The 25,436-nt window shown below is 38.4% G+C and overlaps 1 protein-coding gene across 1 annotated transcript; it reads right to left on the minus strand.

Moving 5' to 3' along the window:
- Window positions 1-1,586: 1,586 nt before the first annotated feature.
- CHODL (chondrolectin) lies at window positions 1,587-25,436 on the minus strand. The gene is made up of 6 exons (XM_027545589.1): window positions 24,895-25,436; window positions 13,844-14,153; window positions 13,542-13,699; window positions 8,298-8,384; window positions 6,148-6,250; window positions 1,587-2,989 (listed from the first exon to the last, which is right to left on the minus strand). Exons 1-6 carry the CDS (start codon window positions 24,971-24,973, stop codon window positions 2,905-2,907), a joined length of 822 nt encoding a protein of 273 aa, XP_027401390.1. The 5' UTR covers window positions 24,974-25,436; the 3' UTR covers window positions 1,587-2,904.

Raw genomic sequence — 25,436 nt, forward strand, 5'->3', positions numbered from 1 at the left:
ACTTGGATTATTATATCACAGTCCATTTATTCCAAGCTGGCATTTTTTTGGGTTTACAAAAATTATCAATCATATCAAAGAGATACAAGTATTACAAACGTGGGTTTTCTCTGACAGATGTGTTTATAGTGGGTATTTCTAACATGTCCAAAGCTTATTTAGACACAGCTGAATTGCCCATTACAAGGCCAAAAATGTAGAATAAATGCATTTGTTCCACAGCTTTAATCTCTTGGATCACTTCCAAAGTACAAACTTCAATATAGCTCACCCCACAAAATCTACTGATTTATTCAGAAAGAAAAAATTTATATAAATTAATACAAACACACACACACACACACACACATTCTTACATGGGTCTGTATAGTCCAAAGGAATAGAAAAGTTTCAAGCAGTTGAAAGAAGAGATCCATAAGTTCATACTTGTTTTATGGAAGAAAGGAGACTTGGGCTAGACCTGAGTGAATAATTGTTACTGATGGACTAAAAAGGCATCGGCATACATAGGTCACTCCCATGTAGGTGGGAGTGACCCTGAAAGTTCAGAGAGAAGGGACAGTAGACAATCATGAACTGTCCTAGTAAAAGGTGTTCTCTCTGGGCAATGGTCAGAGAAAGGGAAAACAAGGTCATAACAAGAAGGTGTGGCCAGATGATTGAGGACTACAAATTCATGGAATTTATTACTAGAACAAAAATTGGGAGTCCTTGAACACACTGTTCTTTCTAAGACCTTTCCAATGACCTGTTCCTAATAGAAAGGATGAAGTGATTAGGAAGGATGGAGCATCAAGGGTAGAGTGTGTTATTTGATTTGATTCCCCAAATATTGTTCCACAAATGTTTCATCTGCATTTCAAAACATTTATTAGAAGCATGTTCTGAAAATTACAACAGATATATCACAGACTCCTTTTTATTTTTCAAAGGTCAGCTTTAGAAACCCTTAGGACAGTCACTCTTTACCATCTTCTATTAAGAGAGAAGTTCCTTATCCCATCCCTAGGAACTTATGGGTTTAGTAATTGATACCAGAAGAGTAATCCAGGTCTGGAACAAGATAAAAAGCAAAACCAAGTCCCTTCCCCATTACTTTTCCTCTCCCCCCCCTGCAGCTGTTGTAGCTGTGGGTGGCACAGACGTTGGGGAAAGCCCAGTCTCCCTCCATCCAGTCCGGACTGAAGGAAATAATGTATGGTGGGAGCCTGGAGGAAAGAGGTGGGTCTCAGCAGCTGGTCTCCTATGCTGCCCAGAAAGATGGGTCTCCAAGAAAGGAAAGAGGAGTGTTAAATGTGGGCAGCTGTAAGCTTAGAAGGCAGCTGCCCATTTCCTCAGTCTCTAAGCAGCTGAAAACAGACCACTGCCCACTAATTTCTATTTTGTCTCTTAATTTTACCAAACAACTGGAATTGTGAATTCCCACAATGAAAGCACTTTCATTATCTAATTGAAAAGATGAGGTTTAGAACACCCGGCAACTGTAACTTCCATTCTTACCACACTTAAACAGTCATTTGTTTCCATGCATTATTGCAAACACATCTGTACTTCGTTCATGTAAGAGATTTAGACAGCACCAATGATCATTCTTCAGAAACAAGAACTTTTTATTTGGTTAAAAGGAGCACAGAGACGTTTGAAGACCAGATAGTTACATCTCTCTCTTGAGAGGAAGGAGCCACAAGCATTGAAGAAACTAGAAGAGAATACAGAGCCACCCCAATTTATTCTCCCAGCCAAACCCTGGACAGGGAACCCATGATCACTGATGCCTACAAATGCGTTTTTACACTATTTCAGTTTCTTTCCTCACGGAAATGTCAACGTGCTGTGCTTAACTGCACACTCATGGTGACCGCTCAACTAGTCCCAACTCTTAAACCCCCTTATATGCTGATAGAGGCTAAACAGAGCCAGGAAAGACCTTAATCAAACTCTGCAGGAGTTTGCCTCCAAAGTCAACACCAGAACCATCTTTGCTTTGCTGGCAAGAGAGGGACTGATTTCAGAACCCTCAGAGAGCTACTTGTGGTTATACAGGCAACATGTGAAGACATTATCTTGATTGTGTATCCACCTTTTTTGTTCTAGATTGAATATATTATTGTTTATACAGCTATTTAACAAAGTTATTACAAAATCTGTTGAACTTTAAATTCAAAATAATTGTAAGGCACATGTCTTGCACAATTGAAATTAGACAATTCTTGCCTCTAAGTAAAATATTTGAGTAGATACCACGGTTAATGAAATAACTTCTTATTTCTGAAGACATTTCCTAAACTTCCTCTGACCCAAAGCAGAGAAACTAAAAGAAGATGAGCCATTTCTAGAAAATGAAACTTTTTCTACGGTAATAGATTTATGTGTGTGTGAATTCAGTTGACAACAGCGATACATTTCTTTAATCAAAACAGCATGTATTGAAAAATGAGACATCATAAAAATAAATACTAGAACAGTCCATTCTATCAAACACTCATGTAAAGGAAAAATATTTTGCACACTGTAAATTTCGATGCAATTTACATTACATTAACTAGATTACAACTTATGAAAGGTGAAAGAGACAAAGATAACTGCTTCCAATGCACACATTGTTCTGATGTGTTCACAGCAATTTTATCTGCATTTTATCCATCTCATCGACTTGAAGTTTGGGTGCATCCTTTAGCAAAATAAGCATGTCTCACTCCATTATTAGCACAGCATTATTTTATAAATGAAATAATGAACATATAAAAATTATTTTAGTATTTGCCTCAAGGGGGAGCTTACAGTTCATCTTGCACATCCTTTGAGATTTCAAGCCATTCCAAGCTAATGTTCTGATGCCATTCCTTATACAGTTCCAGAATTATAAAACTCTATTTTCTTTTCTGGAGCCAAGTCAGTGGATTATTATACTTCCATGCCACTTTCTTTCCTGGTGCTTTTTGAAATCCACAGTGTGGATTGGTTTGGGCTAGTTTTTGTTCTTCCTTTACTGAAAAACAGAAGAAGAAGTAAATTCAATGTCTGAGACTTCCCATCAAACTAGGCATGTCTTGGTCCAAATGGAGCTTTGTCAGACTTATTATAAAAGTATTTTTCTTCTCTCATCAGCAGATTTTTTTCATTCCTACAAAAAATTCTGGATTATTCCAGTAGGTGAAGAGGGTAAGCAGTTCATATAAGATAATAAAAAAAAAACTTTCTCTGACCCTTCATATTTTAGAATTCAGACATATACACAAATATGTTTAACCCAGTTTCAAAATGTTCATTGTAATCACCAATAAATCTTCATTTTCTTTGATCAGTTATTTTTATAATTTTGCTTTTTGAATAATCTGCCATTAACATATGATGTACTTTAATGTCAAATCATCAAAATAGTGCTTTTGTCCTACATGTAAAAACTGTCCTATCCCCTCCACCCATCATGTTTTTCTGTCCTATAGTTAAGTCATTTAATTCCCCAAAGCTTAATTTTGCTATAGTTTCTGAAACAAAGGCAGTTCAAGGCAGATTCAGGCCTGAGAGAGTTCCTCTAGCTCTCAGGCCGACCACACTCCACCCTGTCCCTCAAGCTGTGATGTCTTCTAAAGTGAAAAGTGAAAGTGTTAGTCATTCAATCCTGTCCGACTCTTGGCAACCCCATGGAATGCAGCCCACCAGGTTCCTTTGTCCATGGAGTTCTCCAGGCAAGAATACTGGAGTGGGTAGCCATTCCCTTCTCCAGGGGATGTCTTCTAAGTTTTTCCATAAGATGGTCACTTCTAAGACTCCTGCAAAAGTGACTGTTCCTGAGTTTCTCCCTTCCTGAGTCAGCCTCTTCAAGATACTTATCAAGATTGAGGCTCTTTTTTGATCCAGTTTCCTGGGAATGAGCCCTCGCCTAGATCACTAACCCCTGGTGGTTCCTGTTCATTTTCTTCTGTACTTCCTTGCTCCTACAGATGCTTCCTTCAATAGCATCTGCCTCCACCCCACGCTCCAGGCATTCCTCCTACCCCATCCCATTCAATCTCTGTCTACAAGACACTGTGTTGCTGAATCCCTTCAAAGAAAGAAATAGTCTTTCTAAATAAGCCTGAGCCATAGAATTTCATACTATTACTTAATTGACTTCAATTTAACTGTAAATTTATTGCTAATACATGATTGTATCTAAATGATACATTTTCGAAATGTGCATCCAAATAAGTAAGATCAACACATCTCTACCCAGGAAGTTATCCTACATGAATGGAAAATAAGCCAAGCAAAGTTGATGAAAAACATGAAATTCTCCTAAATGGTTGAAACAAAAGGGTGGTTAAGTTATTAATGTGGCTTTGGGGTAGCATTAGTATTTATTTGATTTAAGAGTTATCATGGGTTAAGGAAACAAGACTTCTTATTTTGAACATGACATGGAATCACAGAAGCCATCATGTGTACCCAACCGGAACTTAAACTTTCTGCAATGCACTCAGATGACAATGGATTGGAGTCTTTGATGAAGTTTTTCCTTGCTTTCCTGGAAGAAAGGAAAATGGGAGGATCTAAGAGAGGATGAATTAAGCACTAATAGCTAATTCTGGTGTCTGGAGATGGCTTATGTTTGAGTGAGTATATTTTCTTACTCTGAGAAATATGTTTGAAATTTGAGAAATATTTCCTCACCCTTGAGAATTTCCAACATGTGAAAATTCCAAGGTCTTCAAAGTATAAAAACCTGGAAGACTTGAGAATGAGCAGAGTCTCCACAATAATATACTATTTTGGAAGAAGGAAAGCAAACTTCAGAGAAAACTCAGTTGCTGATACTTTGGTAATTTTACTTTTAGAAATGAGAAGATCTACATAATTTTTCTCAACTCTTTGTTCACAGCGATTAGCTATTTACAGCCCTTCATTACAGTTTGGCTGGATTATGGGGGGGATTTATATCAAACCCTTCCTCTGATTCATTGTTTTTCATACTGATAAATTATCTTTTCATCTATAGTCTTAGAATTAAGGGTAAAAATCAGATATTTACTATTGTCTTTATTCTGTATAAAATATTGAAAACATATATGTGTGTGTGTGTGTGTATATATATATATATATGTGTATATATATATATATATATATATAAACTGAGTACACAAAATATAGTATTAATTTGCCAGGCTTTATTTATCATTATTCAAAAATGGCTTCTTTAAACAGTCAATATATCAGAGCTTGGATTTTTAAAAAAAAATTTCTTGTGTACCATTTAGAGTTTATATCTATTTAATTTTTTTTTCTGGAGCTTTTTAACTCAGTAAATTCTTTAGGGTTCATGAAAAGAAAATGAAGATAAAAGAAAAAATTACTTATCTGCATGTCCTTCCCTGTTGGAAACATTCTATCATTTTTTATTTAAAACACTGACAAAAATGTCTAGTTTATTCTAACAAGCATGCACTAATTTAAATCCACATCTTCTTTTCTTTGATATATACTTATATTTCACACATTAATGTTTTAGTTTAACTGTCAAACTGACACCTATGAAAAAATTTCACCTGTAATTCAAGGGTATGAGTAAACAGATATAAAAGAATACTCTCAAGAGTCTGGATGTTAAGATATATCACTTTATTTCAAGATGCCTACTAAAAAGTGACTCATTTTACCATTGTTCCTATACTTAAAATATCCTTTGGAAATAAAACAGAAGGCTGTTTTTGCAAAAGGTACTACAAAGTTCACACACAAAAATCAAGTCTGGCATACAACTTGAGGTCAAGATTAAAAGGTTTAGCATTACTGCCTGTACTTAATATAAAGAGACAGTACAGTATAGTCGCATATGTTGTGGAATTAAAAACATTCACATTTCAGATCCATCACACATATTAGCCATGAGACCCAAGGCAAATTGTATGACCCATTTAAGCAACCATATTCCCAACTGAAAAAGAGAAAACAGAAGGATACCTACTTCATATGGTCTGTGAGGATGAAATGAGATAATTCATAATCCTATAATCAAGGTATATGTTATTAGATTATATATACTGTATTTGTACTGAAAGAATTAGAATCACACTTTTCTTAAGGCAACTTAAAAACATAATTTTTTACAGAGTTATGAAAACATGTTTAAAGTTTTTCAAGTTGTCTCTCCATGTATGAATTATTTACCTTTTATGTAGCATCTGGAAACAGCAGGTTCCAAAAGCAACCAGGATCAGTAAGAGCAAAGGAATTGTTGGTATAACAACATAGATTAGATTGGGAATTATTCCTACAAAAGTAAAACAGTCTTAATGTAAACAGATAGTTGAGGCAGGATTTTGACATTATGGTTCTATAAAAGCTTTCTAAAAAATTAAGGAAAAATAGAATTATTATCAATAAGCAGATACCAAGTAAGGTCTTCCCAAAATACTGAATAATCTAATCAAGTAATATATTTATGTTTGGTTAAAAGTTAAAAACAAAATCATGCTGCATGGTTGCCATGCTCCGGTTAAATGACCATATTTCCAAACTATTATTAAATTTGCAATTCAGATAGGGACTGGCTTTCATAACATATTAATAATCTTAGCTATCTCACTCCATTAATCCTTCTCAGTTATTACTTTGAAAACAAGCACTGATTATTAAAGAATAATCATGATTAAAGTAATTGTTGATTTATTAGATATGTAATTATCCTAATAAGCTCAGTGCCATGATGACATGCATAACTCTCTGGGATTAAGCCAAAATACGTAAATATTAACTGATGATAGAGTCATAACCTAGAGACATAAGACTCCAGAGGCATAAATATTTGATCTTAATTAAATTCTAAGATGAATCATTTTTTAATCCTGTTCCATCACAGTAGATAATGTTAGATATTCTTGGAAAAATAAAAAACTGCCACACAGAACCCCCATATAGCTTGCAATGACTTTATTAAACAATTTCTCAATGTCATAAGAGGGAAAATATTCCTAATATAATTATTTAGTGATCTGTTTGATTAGATTTACATGGTCTGAATGGTTTTAAAATCAGACGACTGAAAGTGAAAAGCACTAAGGTTTAATATCACATCCATACAAGAAAAGCAAATTAGAAAGCTATGTATTGAGATAGCAAATTGAAAGCCATTATCTTAGTCTAAATGTGTGTGTGCTCCATCACTCAGTCATGTCTGACTCTTTGCAACCCCATGAACTTTAGTCCACCAGGCTCCTTTCTCCATGGAATTTTCCAGGCCAGAATACTGGAGTGGGTTGCCATTTCCTCTGCCAGGGATCTTCCCAACCCAGGGATCGAACCCACATCTCCTGTGTCTCCTGCACTGACAGGTGGATTCTTTACCAGCAGCACCATGCTAAAACAGGCCCTAACTGATACTAAGAGCAGTTTCTTTTTACTAAAAAGAGGTTTGCATTGGGATTGTGTTCTGTGTCTTTTGCAGACACTGGTGTGCCATAGGCACTGAGTTGAAAGCTCATTGTATGTGTCTACTACCCAATCTGCTCTTTAGTCATGTCACTTGGTAACTTGAAATTGGCCAGGGTGGCAGTTTTCCATACCACAGAAAACTCAAAGCCTACAAATTGGACTTTTTAAATCCCAGCTTACTCTAGTCAATCCCTAAACATTTACCAGTTCCCTACTGTTTATAGGCTACTGAACGTGCCAATTTACATCATAACACCTACAAATTGGGGAAGATCCTTATGAATCCACATTTTAACATGGGATACTTAGTTTAGTACTAGATACAGAAAACAAAATTTCTATTCAAAAACTGGCTTAGGAGACTTCCCTGGAGGTCCAATGGTTAGGACTCTGTGCTTCCACTGAAGGGGGCATGGGTTCGATCCCTGGTTGGGGAACTAAGATCTCACGATCCGCACTGTGCGGCCAAAAAAGAAGCACCCACAAAAACTAGCTTAGCATCATTTGTTCCAATGCAATTCTAAAATAAATCTCCATACGCCTATATTTAGTGTACTTTTTCACTAAGCAACAAGAAAATTGGGGCCAACATGAAGCAAAAGTGAACTGAGAGAGTAGCGCTGACATATACCCACTACCATGTGTAAAATACATAGCTAGTGAGAAAGTGTTGTGTAGCATGGGGAGCTCAGCTCAGTGCTCTGCGATGCTCGCAAGAAGGGGCTCAAGAGGGAGGGAATATATATACACACTCATAGCGGATTCACATTGTTGTACAGCAGAAACCAACACAACATTGTCAAAATTATCCTCCAATCAAAAAAAAAAAAAAAATAAGTACCTTTTCTTCTCCTTATAAGTGAGTTAAAGACATGTGAACTAATTACCTGCCTCAGTAACAACTACATTTTGATGAGTGTCTCCAGGTTGGTTGGTAAAATACGTCTTTTCTACAGGAGCTGTTGGATTAATCTCTGTAAATAATAAGTACAGTTATCATGTATAATGATAAATAAGACAAATGCAAATGTAGATGAAAATAAAAGCTTATTACAAAACAAAATAAACATTGATTTCTGAACAACTTCCAGCTAATTCTATTTTGCATTTAAATTTATATGAAATGATTTAACAATAAAGGCAGCATTTAATTGTCTCTGAATAAAAGATCTGCCTGGTTAACTCTTTGCAACTTGGATCCACTGGGTGAATTCCTGTAACCCCAGACTGCATTTAACAATCCAGAGCATCTGTGCTGATGATAACCTATTACAGGTAATAATGACCAAGGAGGTACAAAAGTAGGCAAAGATAGGCAAGAATCAGAAAGCATAAGAAAGTGAGGCACTAGCTGTGAATAAAGACCAACAAAGATGATTTCTACACTACTGTTGTTCACTCGTTAAGTCATGTCTGACTCTTTTGCAACCTTATGGACGGACTATAAGCCTGCTAGGCTCCTCTGTCTGTGGGATTTCCCCAGCAAGAATACTGGAGTCGGTTGCCATTTCCTTCTCCAGGGGATCTTCCCGACCCTGGGGCTCCAGGCAGATTCTTTACCACTGAGCCACCAGTGAAGTCTTTATACTACGATGGTGTATAATTTAGATTTCTCCTCACAACAAAAAACAGCAGATAACTGCATATGGACAGTATCCGGAATTGATGATTCAAATAAAAATGTTCTAAAGCACATTTCTGTCCCCTACAAACAATGCCATCCTTAGATTTCCTTCTCAACAATATCTGCATCTTTAAAAAATTATCATAAATTAAGGCTTGCACATTGTTTCTCTCCCTGCTTTTTCTGAGGCAAGACTTTTTCAATTGCCACACACCTGAAAAATGCTGTTGTTGTTTTTTTTTTAATAACGATCTGGTACTACTCTCTTGTCTAATTTCTTTCTCTAGGGCACTATTGTTAAGAATCCACCTGCAATACCGGAGAACTGAGTTCAGTCCCTGGATTAAGCTGGAGGAGGGGATGGGAACCCACTCCAGTATTCTTGCCTGGAGAATCCCCATGAACAGAGGAGCCTGGCAGGCTACAGTCCCTGGGGTTGCAAAGAAGCAGACATGACTGAGCGACTAAGCACAAGCAGTGGCTGAATTCATAGAGAAATTAAATAGAATTACTAAGAAATAACTTGTACATTTGTTTTCATTTGTTCCAAAAATATAACTCTGCTTATTTTTCTCAGTTAATGAAAAAGAAAAAACACAGGCAGCATCTTACATTAATTTCAGAATATTAAATCACTTCAATGTACTGTTTACTATTCTAATTTGGCTACATGGTCTCTATTCATTAGAAATTTAATCGTACACCATCCTATAATAATATTTATTATCTTTTAAACATATCTTACCCTGACACTTTGCCTCCTCTAGTCTTCAGTCCTACCCTACACTCATTCTTCTACAGAATTTAGGTACTCCTTGCTTCTGGTGCTCAACTGGTATTTGCTGAGCAAATAATACAGATATTATACAATTTATCAATATAGAACTGGTTATTTTTTAAATCGTTCAAAAGTTTTAATGTAATTGCTGATTGAGAAAATTTTAGAAATACAATCTAATACATGCCATTTTTATTGTCTAAGAATAACAGTGCTTAATGTAATTTTAATAAATATAAAAATTGGATTCACTATTCAGAAAACTAAGATCATGGTATCCAGTACCATCACTTCATGGCAAATAGATGGGGAAACAGTGGAAACAGTGACAGACTTTATTTTGGGGGTCTCCAAAATCACTGCAGATGGTGACCGCAGCCACAAAATTAAAAGATGCTTGCTCCTTGGAAGAAAAGCTATGACCAACCTAGACAGCATATTAAAAAGCAAAGACATTACTTTGCCAACAAAGGTCCATCTAGTCAAAGCTATGATTTTTCCAGTAGTCATGTATGAATGTGAGAGTTGGACTATAAAGAAAGCTGAGCACCGAAGAATTGATGCTTTTGAACTGCAGTGTTGGAGAAGACTCTTGAGAGTCCCTTGGACTGCAAGGAGATCAAACCTGTCAATTCTAAAGGAAATCAGTCCTGAATATTCATTGGAAGGACTGATGCTGAAGATGAAGCTCCAATACTTCAATCAACTGATACGAAGAGCTGACTCACTGGAAAAGACCCTGATGCTAGAAAAGATTGTAAGCAAAAGGAGAAGGGGGCGACAGATGATGCGATGGTTGGACGGCATCTTCAACTCAATGGACATGAGTTTGAGCAAACTGTAAGAGATAGTGAAGGACAAGGAAGCCTGGCATATTGCAGTCCATGGGGTCACAAAGAGTCGGACATGACTTAGCAACCAAACAACAAGTCATGCTATTAGATAATATGCAGGAGCAGAAAGAGGAGACCAAGTTCAAGTCACATAGTACTTCTGGTATAGTTGGAGAATAAAGTTCAAAATATTGTTACAATTTGTAAATTAGTTTTACTGCTTGCTCCTCCAATCCCCACACCACTAAAAAGCTAACTGCTGCTGTTGCTGCTAAGTCGCTTCAGTCCTGTCTGACTCTGTGCAACCCCATAGACGGCAGCCCACCAGGCTACCCCATCCCTGGGATCCTCCAGGCAAGAACACTGGAGTGGGTTGCCATTTCCTTCTCCAATGCATGAAAGCTAACTCAGTTCAGTTCAGTTCAGTCGCTCAGTCGTGTCTGACTCTTTGCGACCCCATGAATCGCAGCACGTCAGGCCTCCCTGTCCATCACCAACTCCTGGAGTTCACTTAGACTCACATCCATTGAGTCAGTGATGCCATCCAGCCATCTCATCCTCTGTCGTCCCCTTCTCCTCCTGCCCCCAATCCCTCCCAGCATCAGAGTCTTTTCCAATGAGTCAACTCTTCGCATGAGGTGGCCAAAGTACTGGAGTTTCAGCTTCAGCATCATTCCCTCCAAAGAAATCCCAGGGCTGATATCCTTCAGAATGGACTGGTTGGATCTCCTTGCAGTCCAAGGGACTCTCAAGAGTCTTCTCCAACACCACAGTTCAAAAGCATCAATTCTTTGGCGCTCAGCTTTCTTCATAGTCCAACTCTCACATCCATACATGACTACTGGAAAAACCATAGCCTTGACTAGATGGACCTTTGTGGGCAAAGTAATGTCTCTGTTTTTCAATATGCTATCTAGATTGGTCATAACTTTCCTTCCAAGGAGTAAGCATCTTTTAATTTCATGGCTGAAGTCACCATCTGCAGTGATTTCGGAAGCTACCTACTCACCACCAAAATAGCACTGACTATACAAGCAAGGAATTTAGTCAAGCCAACATCCTTCATAAACAAGACACTAAGCTCAAGGAAAGAAAATCAGTTACATATGTGTATGTGTGTGTTAGTCAGTCATGTCCAACTCTTTAGTGACCCCATGGACTGTAGCCCACCAGGCTCCTCTGTCTACAGGATTCTCCAGGCAAGAATACTTGCCTAGAGGGGGTTGCCATATCCTTCTTTACCACTGAGCCACTGGGAAAGCCCTCTCCATCAGTTACATATAAGGTAAATAAAATGAAAATAAAGTACAGAAATTCTAAGTACATTAATAAGACCAACCATGGAAGTGTTCAAGTGCTTCAAAAACAATAAGTACATAAAATAATCTTGCTCAAAAGCTATACATATTTGAAGATTTAGGTAGAATATAGAAGATAAAGGAAAAAATAATTCCTTGTCTAAAATGCTGTTCCATAAGTAGTATAAACTTAGACTACCTGATACAAAACAGGATCCAGAGGTAATAGTGTCCTGAATAAGGTGGTAAGTGTGATGCAAGATAAAATAATATACAAGGGTCAGCTAAAAGTTCAAAGAAAGAAGATAATATTGTATTAAGAATATACCATAATATACTTTGTTTCATTTAACAGTTTCAAGCACTTAGTGTCACAAAGTTAAAATGTCAGAGAATTTCAACTTTATATTTTTCTAAGGAAAAAAATTTAGACAAAGAACCTAAGTGCAAAACAGATTTCATTTTGCAAAGGCTTCTAAGAGGGTAATGATGGATTTAACCACCAAGAGGTTTAAATAATAAACTCACCAGGGATAAAGAGAGAAGGCTAATATACTCAAGCGCAGAATAAATATAAGAGAAAGGTAAATCTAATCCAACTAATCCCTTGTGCTTTACAGTCTTATGAGTAAAGAAGTATAATTTCAAGAGAATAATGGAAATAGCAGCACTTGATTATAATTGCCTACCATGAACATATGCTTCGAGGTCAAGTAGACAGCCCTTGGGAGAGTTCAAATGAAACTTCCAAACACTGAGAGGAGAAAAACAGCAAAAAGACCTCAAAGCCTAAGTGTCTAAGTTGACTTTCTCAGATCATTAAAAAGATGAGTTTACATAGTTCTGATCAGTCTCTTTTTTGGTCAAATTTCAATTCAGTTCAGCTGTCATGTTCAAAATAATTCAAGTTTACCATTTCAGTAGGAAACCATACTACCGTAGCTCAGGTCAGAGCAATCTCTCCATGTGCTGCATAGGGTAAGAAAGCTGGAGACTTCAAACAGAAGGAAACTGAGGAGCCATATTCCATAGACTGAGGGCCACAGCAAGAACATGCCACCTGCCCCTACTTTTCTGCACCAGGGTTCTCTGATATTCGGATTTTCACTGAGGAGTACAAGCCAAATATCATGCCATTATATGATAAGCTAATATCCCAGAGGAATGGTGCTTGGTTCCCTTAAATATACCAGAAAATGTTCTAAAAAACTACTAATCACATGTGTAAACTCCTAGGTGCTTTGGTGACATACTTATTTCACATGCACTATACTAAATGCTTAAATGTTTGTGAATAGATATTTATTCTTCATAAAACCTGTTTACAAAAACACAATTTGGCCTTAATATTAGAAATAATTACTGTCTTTTAAAGATACCTCTCTGGATATTTCTAGATACTCCCTTCTATTTAACTCATTGGGCAGTTGTTTGCTTTATAGCTTAGGCTGTTTCAATACTCTGTCATCGAACTGCAAAGTAATTTTGTGTTTCACTGCACAAAAACAAAAAGAGCCCAGGTAGCATAGGCTAAAGATGAAAAATGTAAGCCAATACACATATACAATCTGCTCCTACTGACTTACAATGCTTCCTACCTGGTTCATACTTGCAGATGTAATTGTGCTTCATGTTGCACCTGTCGTCATTCCACTGGTAAAGGTAGGGGCCCCCAAGGCCAGGGTTGGCCGTTGGCTGATGATACATCACAACACACTTCTCACTTCCACAGGAAGGTTCATCAGTGTACCAGTTTCTGCAAGGACAGAGTACCAGGGACACTTCTCAGTGACTTCGTCTGTTCTACTCTGACATCCTCTACAGGTAATGGACATCTCCCCCCATTCTTTGCCCTCTGAGTCCCCCCAGAGACCTCTGCCTCCTCAGGATCCCCACTCACCGGTACTGGGAACTGCTTCCATCCGACCACTGGTAGAGATCTGGGCAGGCACCGGATGTTTGCCCCTGGCCATTTCTCCAAAGCCCTATCCAGAAATCACTATCGGAAATTCCTATTCCTGGCTTTGTCAGGTTCTGCAACATGCTTTCTATTAACTTCTGTTCTGCTTCATTCTCCAGGCTCAGAAGGGCTCCCCCTTCGCTCTCGCAAGCCAGCCGTGCCTCCTGAAAGCTCACGCGGCTGGACAGCTCATGAAAGTAGGCCATCTTGTAGCAGAGATGCTTGAAATCAGCAAAACATACTTTTTGGCCTGAAAAAAAGAAAAGATGTCCATGTACTGATTACCTGAACTATCTTCCTAATGGTACTTACTACATGTTAAAACGAAAGAACCAATCAAATCAGAAAGAATCTACGAAGAACGCTTCTCCCACTAAACCACTGCATAAAATCTAGAAAATATTCTAGATTCCTACTTCAATCTACAAATGCTAATTGATACCCTAACTAACTAGTAACCCAAACTTTCCAAACAGGGGAGAAGAAAGTATAAGTGGGTCAGTCGTGTCCAAATCTTTGCAACCCCATGGACTGCAATGCACCAGACTCCTCTGTCCGTGGAATTCTCCGGGCAAGAATACTGCAGTTGGTTGCCTTTCCCTTCTGAACCAAGGGATATTCCTGATGCAGGGATTGAACCCAGATCTTCCACCTTGCAGGCAGATTCTTTACCATCTGAGCCACCAGGGAATCAGTACACCAAGGAAATTTTTGTAAATCATAATTCTTCTGGCTTACCTTTTGCAAACTGATAGCTAAAGCAAGTGAAAGTAGATAAAGAAATGTCAAGTATACACAGTAAAGGAAGCTAAAAGGTCAAAATTATGAAATAAGAATCACAATTCACAAAGGAATTAATAAAAAGTAAAGTAAAAAAGCAATCTTTACATAAGGCATCATGAAGTGAATACATTCAAATAATTTAAATTTAAATAAAGTGGCAAATATAAACTGTAAATATTTGTTTTTCTTGTATATATTTGAGAGCAAACATACTAAAATTAAAAGTTAATAGAAGTCAGTATAAAGGTAAGGGTAATAATAAACAGTTTATTAATATAGTGTGGTATTAGAAGTGACAGGTAAACCTTTTAGAGTACTCTAGGATACTCAGAATTTGGAACAGAAATTTAAAATGCAAATTTTCACTTGTATTTTAAAGGTTTTTATAAGTTACAACACTCAGTTCAACCATCTATGCTGATATCTATGAATGATTTTAAAAGTCACTATATATAGAGAGAATACAAATTTATGTCACGATATTAGATTGAACCACAAATGAAGTTTAAGATAATTCTCAAGAGTTCTTAATGAAATATCACCTTTTATCAAGCTTCACTGCTACGACATCACTAACAACATCTGTGAAGACTTAAATACATAGGCAAACAAAAGTTTGACTTAAAAGGCCTCTCAAAATTGAATTTCACATACCTCTACATATAGTTCAGAATGAATACTCCTAATTACTTCGTGACAGAACTACAAATATGAATGATCACACTGCATCATAAAAAAGCCATATAAATAACAGGAATAGTGTCCAGGATTTAGCAACGGAATTCCTATTGTTCTATTGTTTGCACCTGCCTCTTTTATCACCAAGTAAGTATGCCAAGGTTATAGACACGGTCTCCACAAAGGTCATGCTGCTCTGTTTTGTTTTTCATTAGCTTCCATGATTCACCTCAAATCTTTGCTGCCAACTTTAAAAACTGCCATGGCTCTATCTCTGTCATTATTCCTTATCCCCAGCCTGCTGTCCACAGTCTCCACCTCCCTTTCAGTCTCTCGTTTCAGCCTGAGCTTTGCCCTTGGAAAATAAGCTAGTATTTTATGTAAAATTAAGGTGAGTTACTTTATACCAAGAGATCAAGACATAGCTTTACTGCTTACAATTCTTATTCTTCTTGGGATTGAAGGCTTTATTCACTGTGTATTTAATTTTGTAGCTGATCAAGGAAATCTGTCAGTATTAGAGGGCTGTTATAACAGTTTCTAGCCAGTGTTTTAATATTTAAAATAAAGCATTCAAGCTTTATACTCTTAATTACAGTACATCACACTGAGCCAGTGTTGGTATCACATCCATTCTCCTCCAGAATCAGCAATTAATGACCTCTGATGACAGAGGCAGGAGGGAAGAAATCAGTGGAAGGCCATTAACCTCACACCAGTGTTTGAGTGATAGGCATTCAGTATCTTGATACAAGCTGAGAACAGCCAACGAACAACACAGAAGTTCCAGCAATGCAAGCAAGACAGCAAGCCAGGTGTCCTCTTTGTCTCATTAACTGATCTGGACTCAGGACTAATGCACTGAATAATAAGAACAAATTAAGAGACTGCCCCAACTATTAATGAAAACTAACATGTTAATATGAATGACTACAGGAAACTGGAATTAAAGAGACACCAAAAGGACAAATGAGCCTGAAATAAATAATCTGGGGGAGATGACATAGAAGTCCCAATGGTTGATCCTAATACAAATTTTTTTTAATTTCTAATTTATTATTAGGGTTTGTGATGATGTCAATGTTCAAAATGGTTGTCCCTGGCAATACTTTAGTAATGCCATTAAGCCTAGTGATTTTTAGGCTTGTATTTTTAAAGCAATCTCTATCTCTATTTTCATTTCTACATCTTTTACATACTTCTAAATCTCAAAATATATCTGAGCTGCATTCCCTTGAGCTTTCAATGTGTTCAATTTTCCACCCAAGAACCTCAGACTTCAATGTGATCCCAGCTTTTGAAATATTAACTTGTCCAATGAGATTGTTTGGCAAGATAACAGAAAGAAACCAAATTAAAAAAATAAAAACAGATTAGCCAGAAATTTTAATGAGTTAAAAATTATTTATGTAACAAAGCCAGCAACAGTAGTTCAGAGGATATGCCTAGTTCACTTTATAAGCTAAAAGTCTCTGCTCATTATCTTTGACATACTGAAAAATAAATGCAGAGATTTGTTATTTATGATGAGGACACAAGAAAAATGATGAAATTGTATTTATAAAATTAAAATAGCACTTCTAATTAAATGCATAAGAGAGCTTTCAGTGTCTTGTGGAAATTCCTAATACCACTACTAGGTATTAGAAATGTCAACCTGTAGATAAACAGAAATAATAATAATAAAGGAAAAATCTAGAGACAGGGATTATATTTTAAATAGTTAGGAACTAATACGAGGAGCCCTGGACTATAGCCAGCCTTTGCACTCTCTGCGCCAGGTACCATTTCTTTGGCAGTGGATGAAGGAATGGTCTAGGATCCTGGAAGATGGGGTGTGGGCTGTGGTGGCTGCATATCAGGGGGACTCGTAGAGGACAAGGACAATGGCCGATTACCAATTACAGACATATGTTAACTGCAAAGTGTACTAATGGAATATCAGCTGTGTCCACACATTTTAAAACTGAAGTTACTAGCAGTTCAGCTTCAGCAAGGCAGTTTTGAGGAAATTATTAGCTATACTGCACATTTTTATGGTATTTATATAGAAAATCAGTTAAAGCTGACACTGAATTTCTTCACATTCAATTCTATTTTATTATCGACTTCCACCTTAGTCAGCAAATTTGGTCCAAGTTGCAGCACAATCACCAGAAGCAGCAGCTACTGAACCACTCACCGCTTCAGCCGACACACTTGGCTGCAGGAGCAGGGGAACTTTCAACAGCTGGGAAACAAATGTTGCCCTAATTCCCAGAAAAGTTCCATTAATATGGGCCTTCTGGAAGCAACTTTCCCACTTCTCTGAAGGCTAATCTTAGGGAGCCATTACGACTACATCCCTTCTCATTCTGTGAGATCACATGGAAAATTTCCTTTTCTCTTGTTTTTAGATATTCAGAATAAATCCTCCATTGACTTTTTTGAACAACGGGAAGCTAGTCTTCCATCTACTACATCTAACTCCGTTTACTACATTTAATCTTCCACGGACCATTCTACCACCTGTAAAATAATCAGATACCCACCTAGCAGTTTTTATTACACTAAGGCTAGCTTGATGACAATTTACTAAAACTTACCTAACATCTGTGGTGGGAAATCTCCCTTTATTGTTGGCTTATTTACAAAAGAGAAAGACTTTTTACCTAGGAGTCAACAACTCCTGGTTTTAATACATACATTCATACATGCATGCATGCACACACACACACTCAAACAACTACACAGATACATATGCACTTTAATTCAGCAATAATTTTTAGTATTGCCTGCTAAAATAATCATTCCTATCATTATCACAGCTAAAATTCTACTATTTCCACAAATAGATAATTCTCTTTTTTCTTAGTCATAAAAATTCCTGTAGATCTAAATATTGGCAGAATTTTAAATGTTTTTAGTAACAGTGTAAAAGTGGGACCAATTCATAAAGTCATGGCAAGAATTTTTCTTCCTGAATAGAAAGGATCTATGATTTGGTTTGCGGGTGTGCATGTTAAGTCACTTCAGCTGTGTCCGACTGTGTGACCCTATGGACTGCAGCCTGCCAGGTTCCTCTGACCATGGGATTCTCCAGGGACAAGAATACTGGAGTGGCTTGCCATGCTCTCCTCTGGGGGATCTTTACCACCCAGGGATGGAAAGCCATGTCTCTTACATCTTCTGCATTGGCTGGTGGGTTCTTTACCATGAGATCTACCTGAGAAGCCTATGATTTGGTTGGGTTTCATTTATATTTATAAAATTTCTGAAAGTTGAGTCCTCAGTTATGAAAGTAATAACATTTTTTCTTACACCTCACACTATAATCACATATTAGCAACATTAAATAAGTATGGAATTTTATCATGTTTTTCAGTAAAAACATGGAAGACATACTGTGAATTCCAGTTGTTCAATTATGATCTACCTTTAGTTGCAAAGAAAAAAACAAGTTGTACAAAAGAGGACCTACATGATAAATCTTCCCCAAATCAGACTAACTGGACTTTGGACATTTCACTAGAATACCATAAACCAATTTGCTTTTCCTGGTTCTTTTTTACTCTACTCAAAATCAAAGGGATAAATATGCTGAAACGATAACATACAATGTGAAATGACTTCCGATCATAATGCCCAAACTTTGAAACTAAAAAGGAAAGCTATCAGTTATTCGTTCTGCTTTTACTGTTCAATATCACACCAACTTTTTAAGACTTTTTCATCATAAAAATGTATTGCTATAATAAACTTTACTTTTGCAACAGATGTTGTAATGTAATTAACTGCATAGTGCACTATTAAGATCATGCTGGAATCCATCTTCCTATACTGACAAACAGTGAAAACTATAGTCTTGGCCATTGTTTGAATAATGGTGGTATCAGCAAATCCTAACTCTCCACCTGGGAAACACCACAAGTCTTCTGAGAAGAGGATGAAATTTATTTCATTAACCTAGTATTTATAATAAGATCTACATAATAAATGTAAACCAAGTAATCATGTGAGTGAAGAATTCAAACATTGAATCACTAAAAGCTGACTTCAATCAATAAGAGCTTTACTTGAACTGTGGAAATATTAGGGACATTATTTAAAACTTTCCTAGCCTCAGTTTTCTTACCTAAAAAGTAAGAGTAGCTCAGCGATTTAAAGAAATAATGATAATAGCCTGAGATTTATCAATAGCTAAGTGTGCAAACCCTCACAGCTAGCACAATCCTTTGTTTTTCAGTCGCTAAGTCTTGTCCAACTCTTTGTTTCTCCATGGATTGCAGCATGCCAGGCCTCCCTGTCCTTCACTATCTCCTGGATCTTGCTCAAACTCATGTCCATAGAGTCGGTAATGCCATCCAACCATCTCATCTTCTGTTGTCCCCTTCTCCTCCTGTCTTCAATCTTTCCCAACCTCAGGGTCTTCTCCAGCAAGTCAGTTCTTCACATCAGGTGGCCACAGTATTGGAGTTTCAGCTTCAGCATCAGTCCTTCCAATGAAGATTCAGGACTGATTTCCTTTAGGATGGAGTGGTTTGATCTCCTTGCAGTCCAAGGGACTCTCAAGCGTCTTCTCCATGCCCTTGGGTAAATTAGGAAAGAGGTGATACAGGCTGGTCTCCTGTAGGTGGCCTCAGCGGTAGCTGTGGGGCCTGAATGCCTGAGTGACCTCTCACCTTTTCTTGGTGAGCCTGTGTCCATGACACGACCTGCACTATTGTGTTTGAACCCCTCTAACCCCACAACTGGATGCTGGGAAAGATTGAAGGCAAAAGGAGAAGGGGATGGCAGAAGATGAGATGGTTATACAGCATCACCAATTCAATGGACATGAATTTGAGCAAACTCCGGGAGGGAGTTAGTGGAGGACAGAGGAACCTGGCGTGCTGCAGTCCATGGGGTCACAAAGAGTTGGACACTGCTTAGCAACTGAACAACATCAACAACAACCCCACAGCAACCCTATGGTGTGGATGCTCTCATCCCATCTTAACAATGAAGCAAGGGAGACACAGAAAAATTAAATCATTAGCCAAATTCACACAGCTCATAAATGGTTAAGGGTTTGGAACCAGGCAGTCTGGCTCCACAGTTCACACATGTCCCCAAACTTCTAGGCTGCCTCCATGGAGGTCTCAGGTATATTTTTCTTAGGTGAAAAAATTCATGAATAAAGGGACTGATTCATATATACATAATTAGTATAACCTATGCTATCATGTTTAGCATTGGCTCATGATTGATTACTGGATGGCTAACACACGCTTAGGGTTGTACATGGAGAGTTTCCCTCTAAGCAGAATGCAGAATTTCTTTTGGTTAACATTTAGACATAGGTTTCCTACTGCAACATCCATCTCAGATTTTCAGACCCCATATCTCCTCAATGATTTTTAAGTCTAGACCTTCTATTTTCCAAACAAAATAGACAAGGTCCAACCTGAACATATCCCCAACAAAAAGGAGTATAACTTTAGTCAAATTGCCAGGCTATGTTCTATCATCAGTGATATATTAAAACATGAAAGAAACAATCTCGCCTGATGGTTGTGTCTATCATTTACCTGTGTGCCAAGCATCTAACACAGAAGACAGAGAGTTGGAGAAGATCAGCATTGCTAATGAGACCATCAGCTGAATTTCCACTTTGGACATCTTTATATAATACTGTCCCTTTTTAATGTTAATGTAACAGATATTATCATCTTCCGGTAAAAGAATTATGAAAATAAAACCATAAAATAATGAAAAATGGCAGGTAAGGATTAATGACTATGATGAATGTGTAGTTTATTAAGTGACTGCTAATAAGATTAATTCATTCCTCTCTTGCCCAAGAGATACTTAAAGTAATTGCATCTTTGAAAACTGCACTATCATCACTTTATGCTTTTGATGACGTCATGGAATAGTACCACAAGCTGGAATACGCTCAGCAGTTTTTTTCAATTAAAAAAAAAAAAAACTTGTGTGTCCCTTGCTATTAATCTATGGGCTACTGGTCACCACCTATGATTTTGTAATATTCTGTGGCATTTGGATGATCAAAATGGAAGTCTCTAAATCATTCAGTCTTCTAAATAAAATGTTTGCCAATTTCAATAATTTCAAGTGAATACATATTAAAGTGTTCTGCAGAAATATGGAGGTACCCTGAAACACACCTAATGCACTTTGCAGTATAAATAGATTGATGGATCACTGCTGGGTACACTTAAAAAGAGAAAGTAAACACACACACACATTACTTCAGAACACTGTAAATGCTTAAGAATATCCACATGCTCTTCAGATATATTCTCCCATCTTAGAGACCTGAATTTTGAATTCTTTTTCATATGTATGCATATACCCCCAAAGTAAAATCGTCTTACCTTTGTCCTAAAGAAGATGTCATTATCCACCAGTCACTTCACAAATTTAAATGACTGCACCCCCCCCCAGAGATATCCTCTACACGAGAGATCCCCAACCTGCCTGAGGGTCTGAGGTACAGCTGATGTAATGATAATAGAAATAAAGTGCACAATAAATGTTAACGGGCTTGAATCATCCCCAAACCACCTCCTACCCCTCGTTCCATGGAAAAACTGTCTTCCACGAAATCAGTCTTTGGTACCAAAAAAGGTTGGGCCCATTGCTACACATCTGTGTAGAGCAACAAATCAGTACTGGTCTAAGATCTTAAAGCAATTCCCAAATTAGAATCAAAAATTCACTAGATATTCTGTGATCACTGTCTTCATGGTTATATATTTTTATTGCATATTCATGCATCAAAATAAGCATAGCCAGGAATTTATAAACATACTTTTCTATTACTGCTGCTGCTGCTGCTGCTGCTAAGTCACTTCAGTCGTGTCCGACTCTGTGCGACCCCATAGACAGCAGCCCACTAGGTTCCTCTGTCCCTGGGATTCTCCAGGCAAGAGTACTGGAGTGGGTTGCCATTTCCTTCTCCAATGCATGAAAGTGAAAAGTGAAAATGAAGTTGCTCAGTTGTGCCCGACTCTTAGTGACCCCATGGACTGCAGCCCACCAGGCTCCTCCATTCATGGGATTTTCCAGGCAAGAGTACTGGAGTGGGTTGCCATTGCCTTCTCCATCTATTACTGCTAGATGCTAGGAAATCTTATGAGGCAGGTTAAGATAATGTTTCATAAGCTTATTCTCCTGAAATGCTTTCACTTCATTTATAAATAATGCTCTCAACTTTTAAAAAGGTGGTGTATGTAACAGTATTGGAAAGTATTTTATTGTATAAAGTTATGAGTTCTTATCTTTTTTCCCTAGGATAAATGATACATTATATGGAAATTATAATGGTTATAATGATCTTCAATAACTAAAAAATGCATTCCATATATCGTAAGTATGTTCCTAATAATGGCCCTAAAAAGCTTGTTTCAGTTGACAGACAGTTAAGTAGAATTTTGGTAAATGGTCCCTAGTGGCATGAAAAAGTTGACACACCTTTCAAAGCTTAACAGCATCCAGGGAGACATTAGACCTAATATTTCTGAAATATCAGGCTTTAGACTGCTCTGTTTTCATGCCATCATGGCTGATATATACATTTTTAAAAATTAGTCTTCAGAGGATAAAATTACAAATCAATTTATAATGGTTAGATTTCAATGTGAGTTTGTATGGCAAAGACAAATTATTCATAAGAAGAACATAACTTGGTAATTATTTTACTATCAAGTAAACATCATCATTTATGTTAAATTGAATAAATCACGTTCACTTAATTAGAAATTTTCCAGATGTCACCTACAAGATGTCTATAAATACTTTCTAGAAGAACACAGCAAAAGGTTTGTAAGTATTTATGCAATAATAGAACACAACATAAACTTTTCATCAATGGTTTTTCTCAAGGTCTGCTTTATGTATTCTTCTTCTCCCTTTGCAAATTTTAAGAGATGAAACAAGAATATACCTAATGGAGACTATTTAAATCAGTGAAGTTTTTCCATGTGTTTAAGAAACACCTTAAGCTCAGAGCCTGATCTCTACTGTTCATTCATTTGCACGAATAATTCTGACAGAGACAAAGGCAGTCAGATGCTTAATTTACACATTCAGATGAGTTTGTATGCTGGACTTTTCTTTGAAGCTAACATCGGCAGGAAGAATCCAAAGCTAGGGCTTGTGTAACCTTATTTGATTCTGCAATGTTTTCATTTTATATTTAAATAATAACAGCCTGGGAAAAAAATGTAAGCAATATGTATTTCCAAGTGACCTTTCACACAATGTATTTAATTCCAATATCTCCAGAGGGCCAAAAAGTTAGTGGAGAGTGATTGATACCCAGACATTGAAGGATTGTATTCAGAAGATGCAGAACATCACATTGCTGAGGGGAATATCAGTAACAATTAAGCTTAATAGGCCAATTTCTAAAGGTCTGACTTCACTACTGATTAAGTCGCTGTCATCTGTCATCTACCTCTAGTGACACCTGTTATACAGATGCACAGAATGTGAAAAGGAATCTGTGCTTTCTACATTTAAAAAAAAAATTACACACTTAAAACCCAACCCACATATCTTCAACGAATGTCTATTGCAACGCTATAATTAGCATCACAAGAAACTTCAATAAGTGTAGCTATGCTCAATTTTCCTGTAAGGCCCCATTCATTCATCCTAGGCTTTCGAGAATCTTGGCTTTTTTTTTTTTTTTTTCAGAAACCTTCCCCAAAAGTAAGGGAGAGTGAATGTGGTATGAATTGCTCAACAACAGGACAGTAAAAGTCGTCGAAGGAAAAAAAAAAAAAAGGCAAAGCAAAGGCCGAGAAGCTTGCCAATTCTGATCCCTTTCCTGGGCATAGACTCGAACCGACCTAATTGGGCATCTACTGTGTGCATAGACCTGCATTGATGATCATGCACAACTCAACCCAACTCGAGCCGATTTCGTGTTCTGAGAAGTCCCCAACTTGCAACACGGTATGTAAAGGAAAGATCTCCTCCCACGACGACCAGTGGCCTGGTCTTTGTCAGCCCTCCTGAGAACAAAGGCTGAGCACCCCGGGGTCGTGAGCCACCCACAGCGAACAGATCTGGTCTCAGAAATCATCTGCATGAAACCCGTGCGGGCGGGCGGGGACTGGAGTCGAGCCAGGCCAACAGAGGGTGGCATTTCTGCAGCGGCTCTTCTGTCACTGGGCTCCGTCTGCCTCCGCGGTACCCCACCCTTTCTACAGGTACCAGCCCTGCGGCCAACTCTCTTACAAAGAAAGTCGAAATAAGTCCTAGAAAACGCTGTACTGCCCAGGATGAAGCAGAGCTCTCTTCGTAGCCACTAAACCAGGCACTTCCAAAAGAATGTAAACTTTTCTGGGTGTTTAGGGAGGGATGGGGAGAAAGCAGCATGCAATCAATTTCCTCCTGCCTCCTCCGGCCCCCTACCTATCCCGCACGGGTCTCCAACCCCTGGGAGAGCCTCCACCCCTGGACACGCCTGCCCTCGCCCGCGCGCCCCGCGATCCCCTCTCCCGGCTTGAGAGCCGGGCGGGCTGCCCCGGACTCACCGCTGACCACCCGGCGGCAGAAGGCTCCGTGGCCGCAGAGCAGCGCGGCGCCCAGCAGCAGCGATACCACGCGGCTCATCGCGACGGGGCGGCAGGTGTGGCGTGGAGCGAAGGTGGTCTCTGCCCGCCTGGAGGCCCGGGCTCTAACCCCTCAATCCCCCTGCCTCCCCGTTGGAGGCCCTACTCCCGCTGTCCGAGCCCGGCTGCCCGGCCCCCTGAGAGCATCGCCTCGGGCCGGACCTGGCGCCGGGCGCGCTGATGCCGCGCGCGAGTGTGCCGGGTTGGAGCTCACGACCCTGCGGGTGCGCGTCTCCAGAGAGGCACCTGAAGTGAAGCGGTCCCGTGTCTGTCCCAGAGAAGAAGAAGGAGCCCCGGTGTGGCCCGCACCGTGCCCCTGGCTCCTCTCCTCGGCCTCTGGCCAGCGAGAGGCTGAGCCGGTATGCCCAGGTCGTGGCTCCTACAGACGCAGCAGCAGCTCTGCGCTGGAGGCGCCGTCTTATATACCCACGTCCCCGAGGTTCCAGCCCCTCGCCAGTAATAAT

The sequence above is a fragment of the Bos indicus x Bos taurus genome, chromosome 1, assembly GCF_003369695.1.
Source record: "Bos indicus x Bos taurus breed Angus x Brahman F1 hybrid chromosome 1, Bos_hybrid_MaternalHap_v2.0, whole genome shotgun sequence".
Lineage (NCBI taxonomy): Eukaryota > Metazoa > Chordata > Mammalia > Artiodactyla > Bovidae > Bos > Bos indicus x Bos taurus.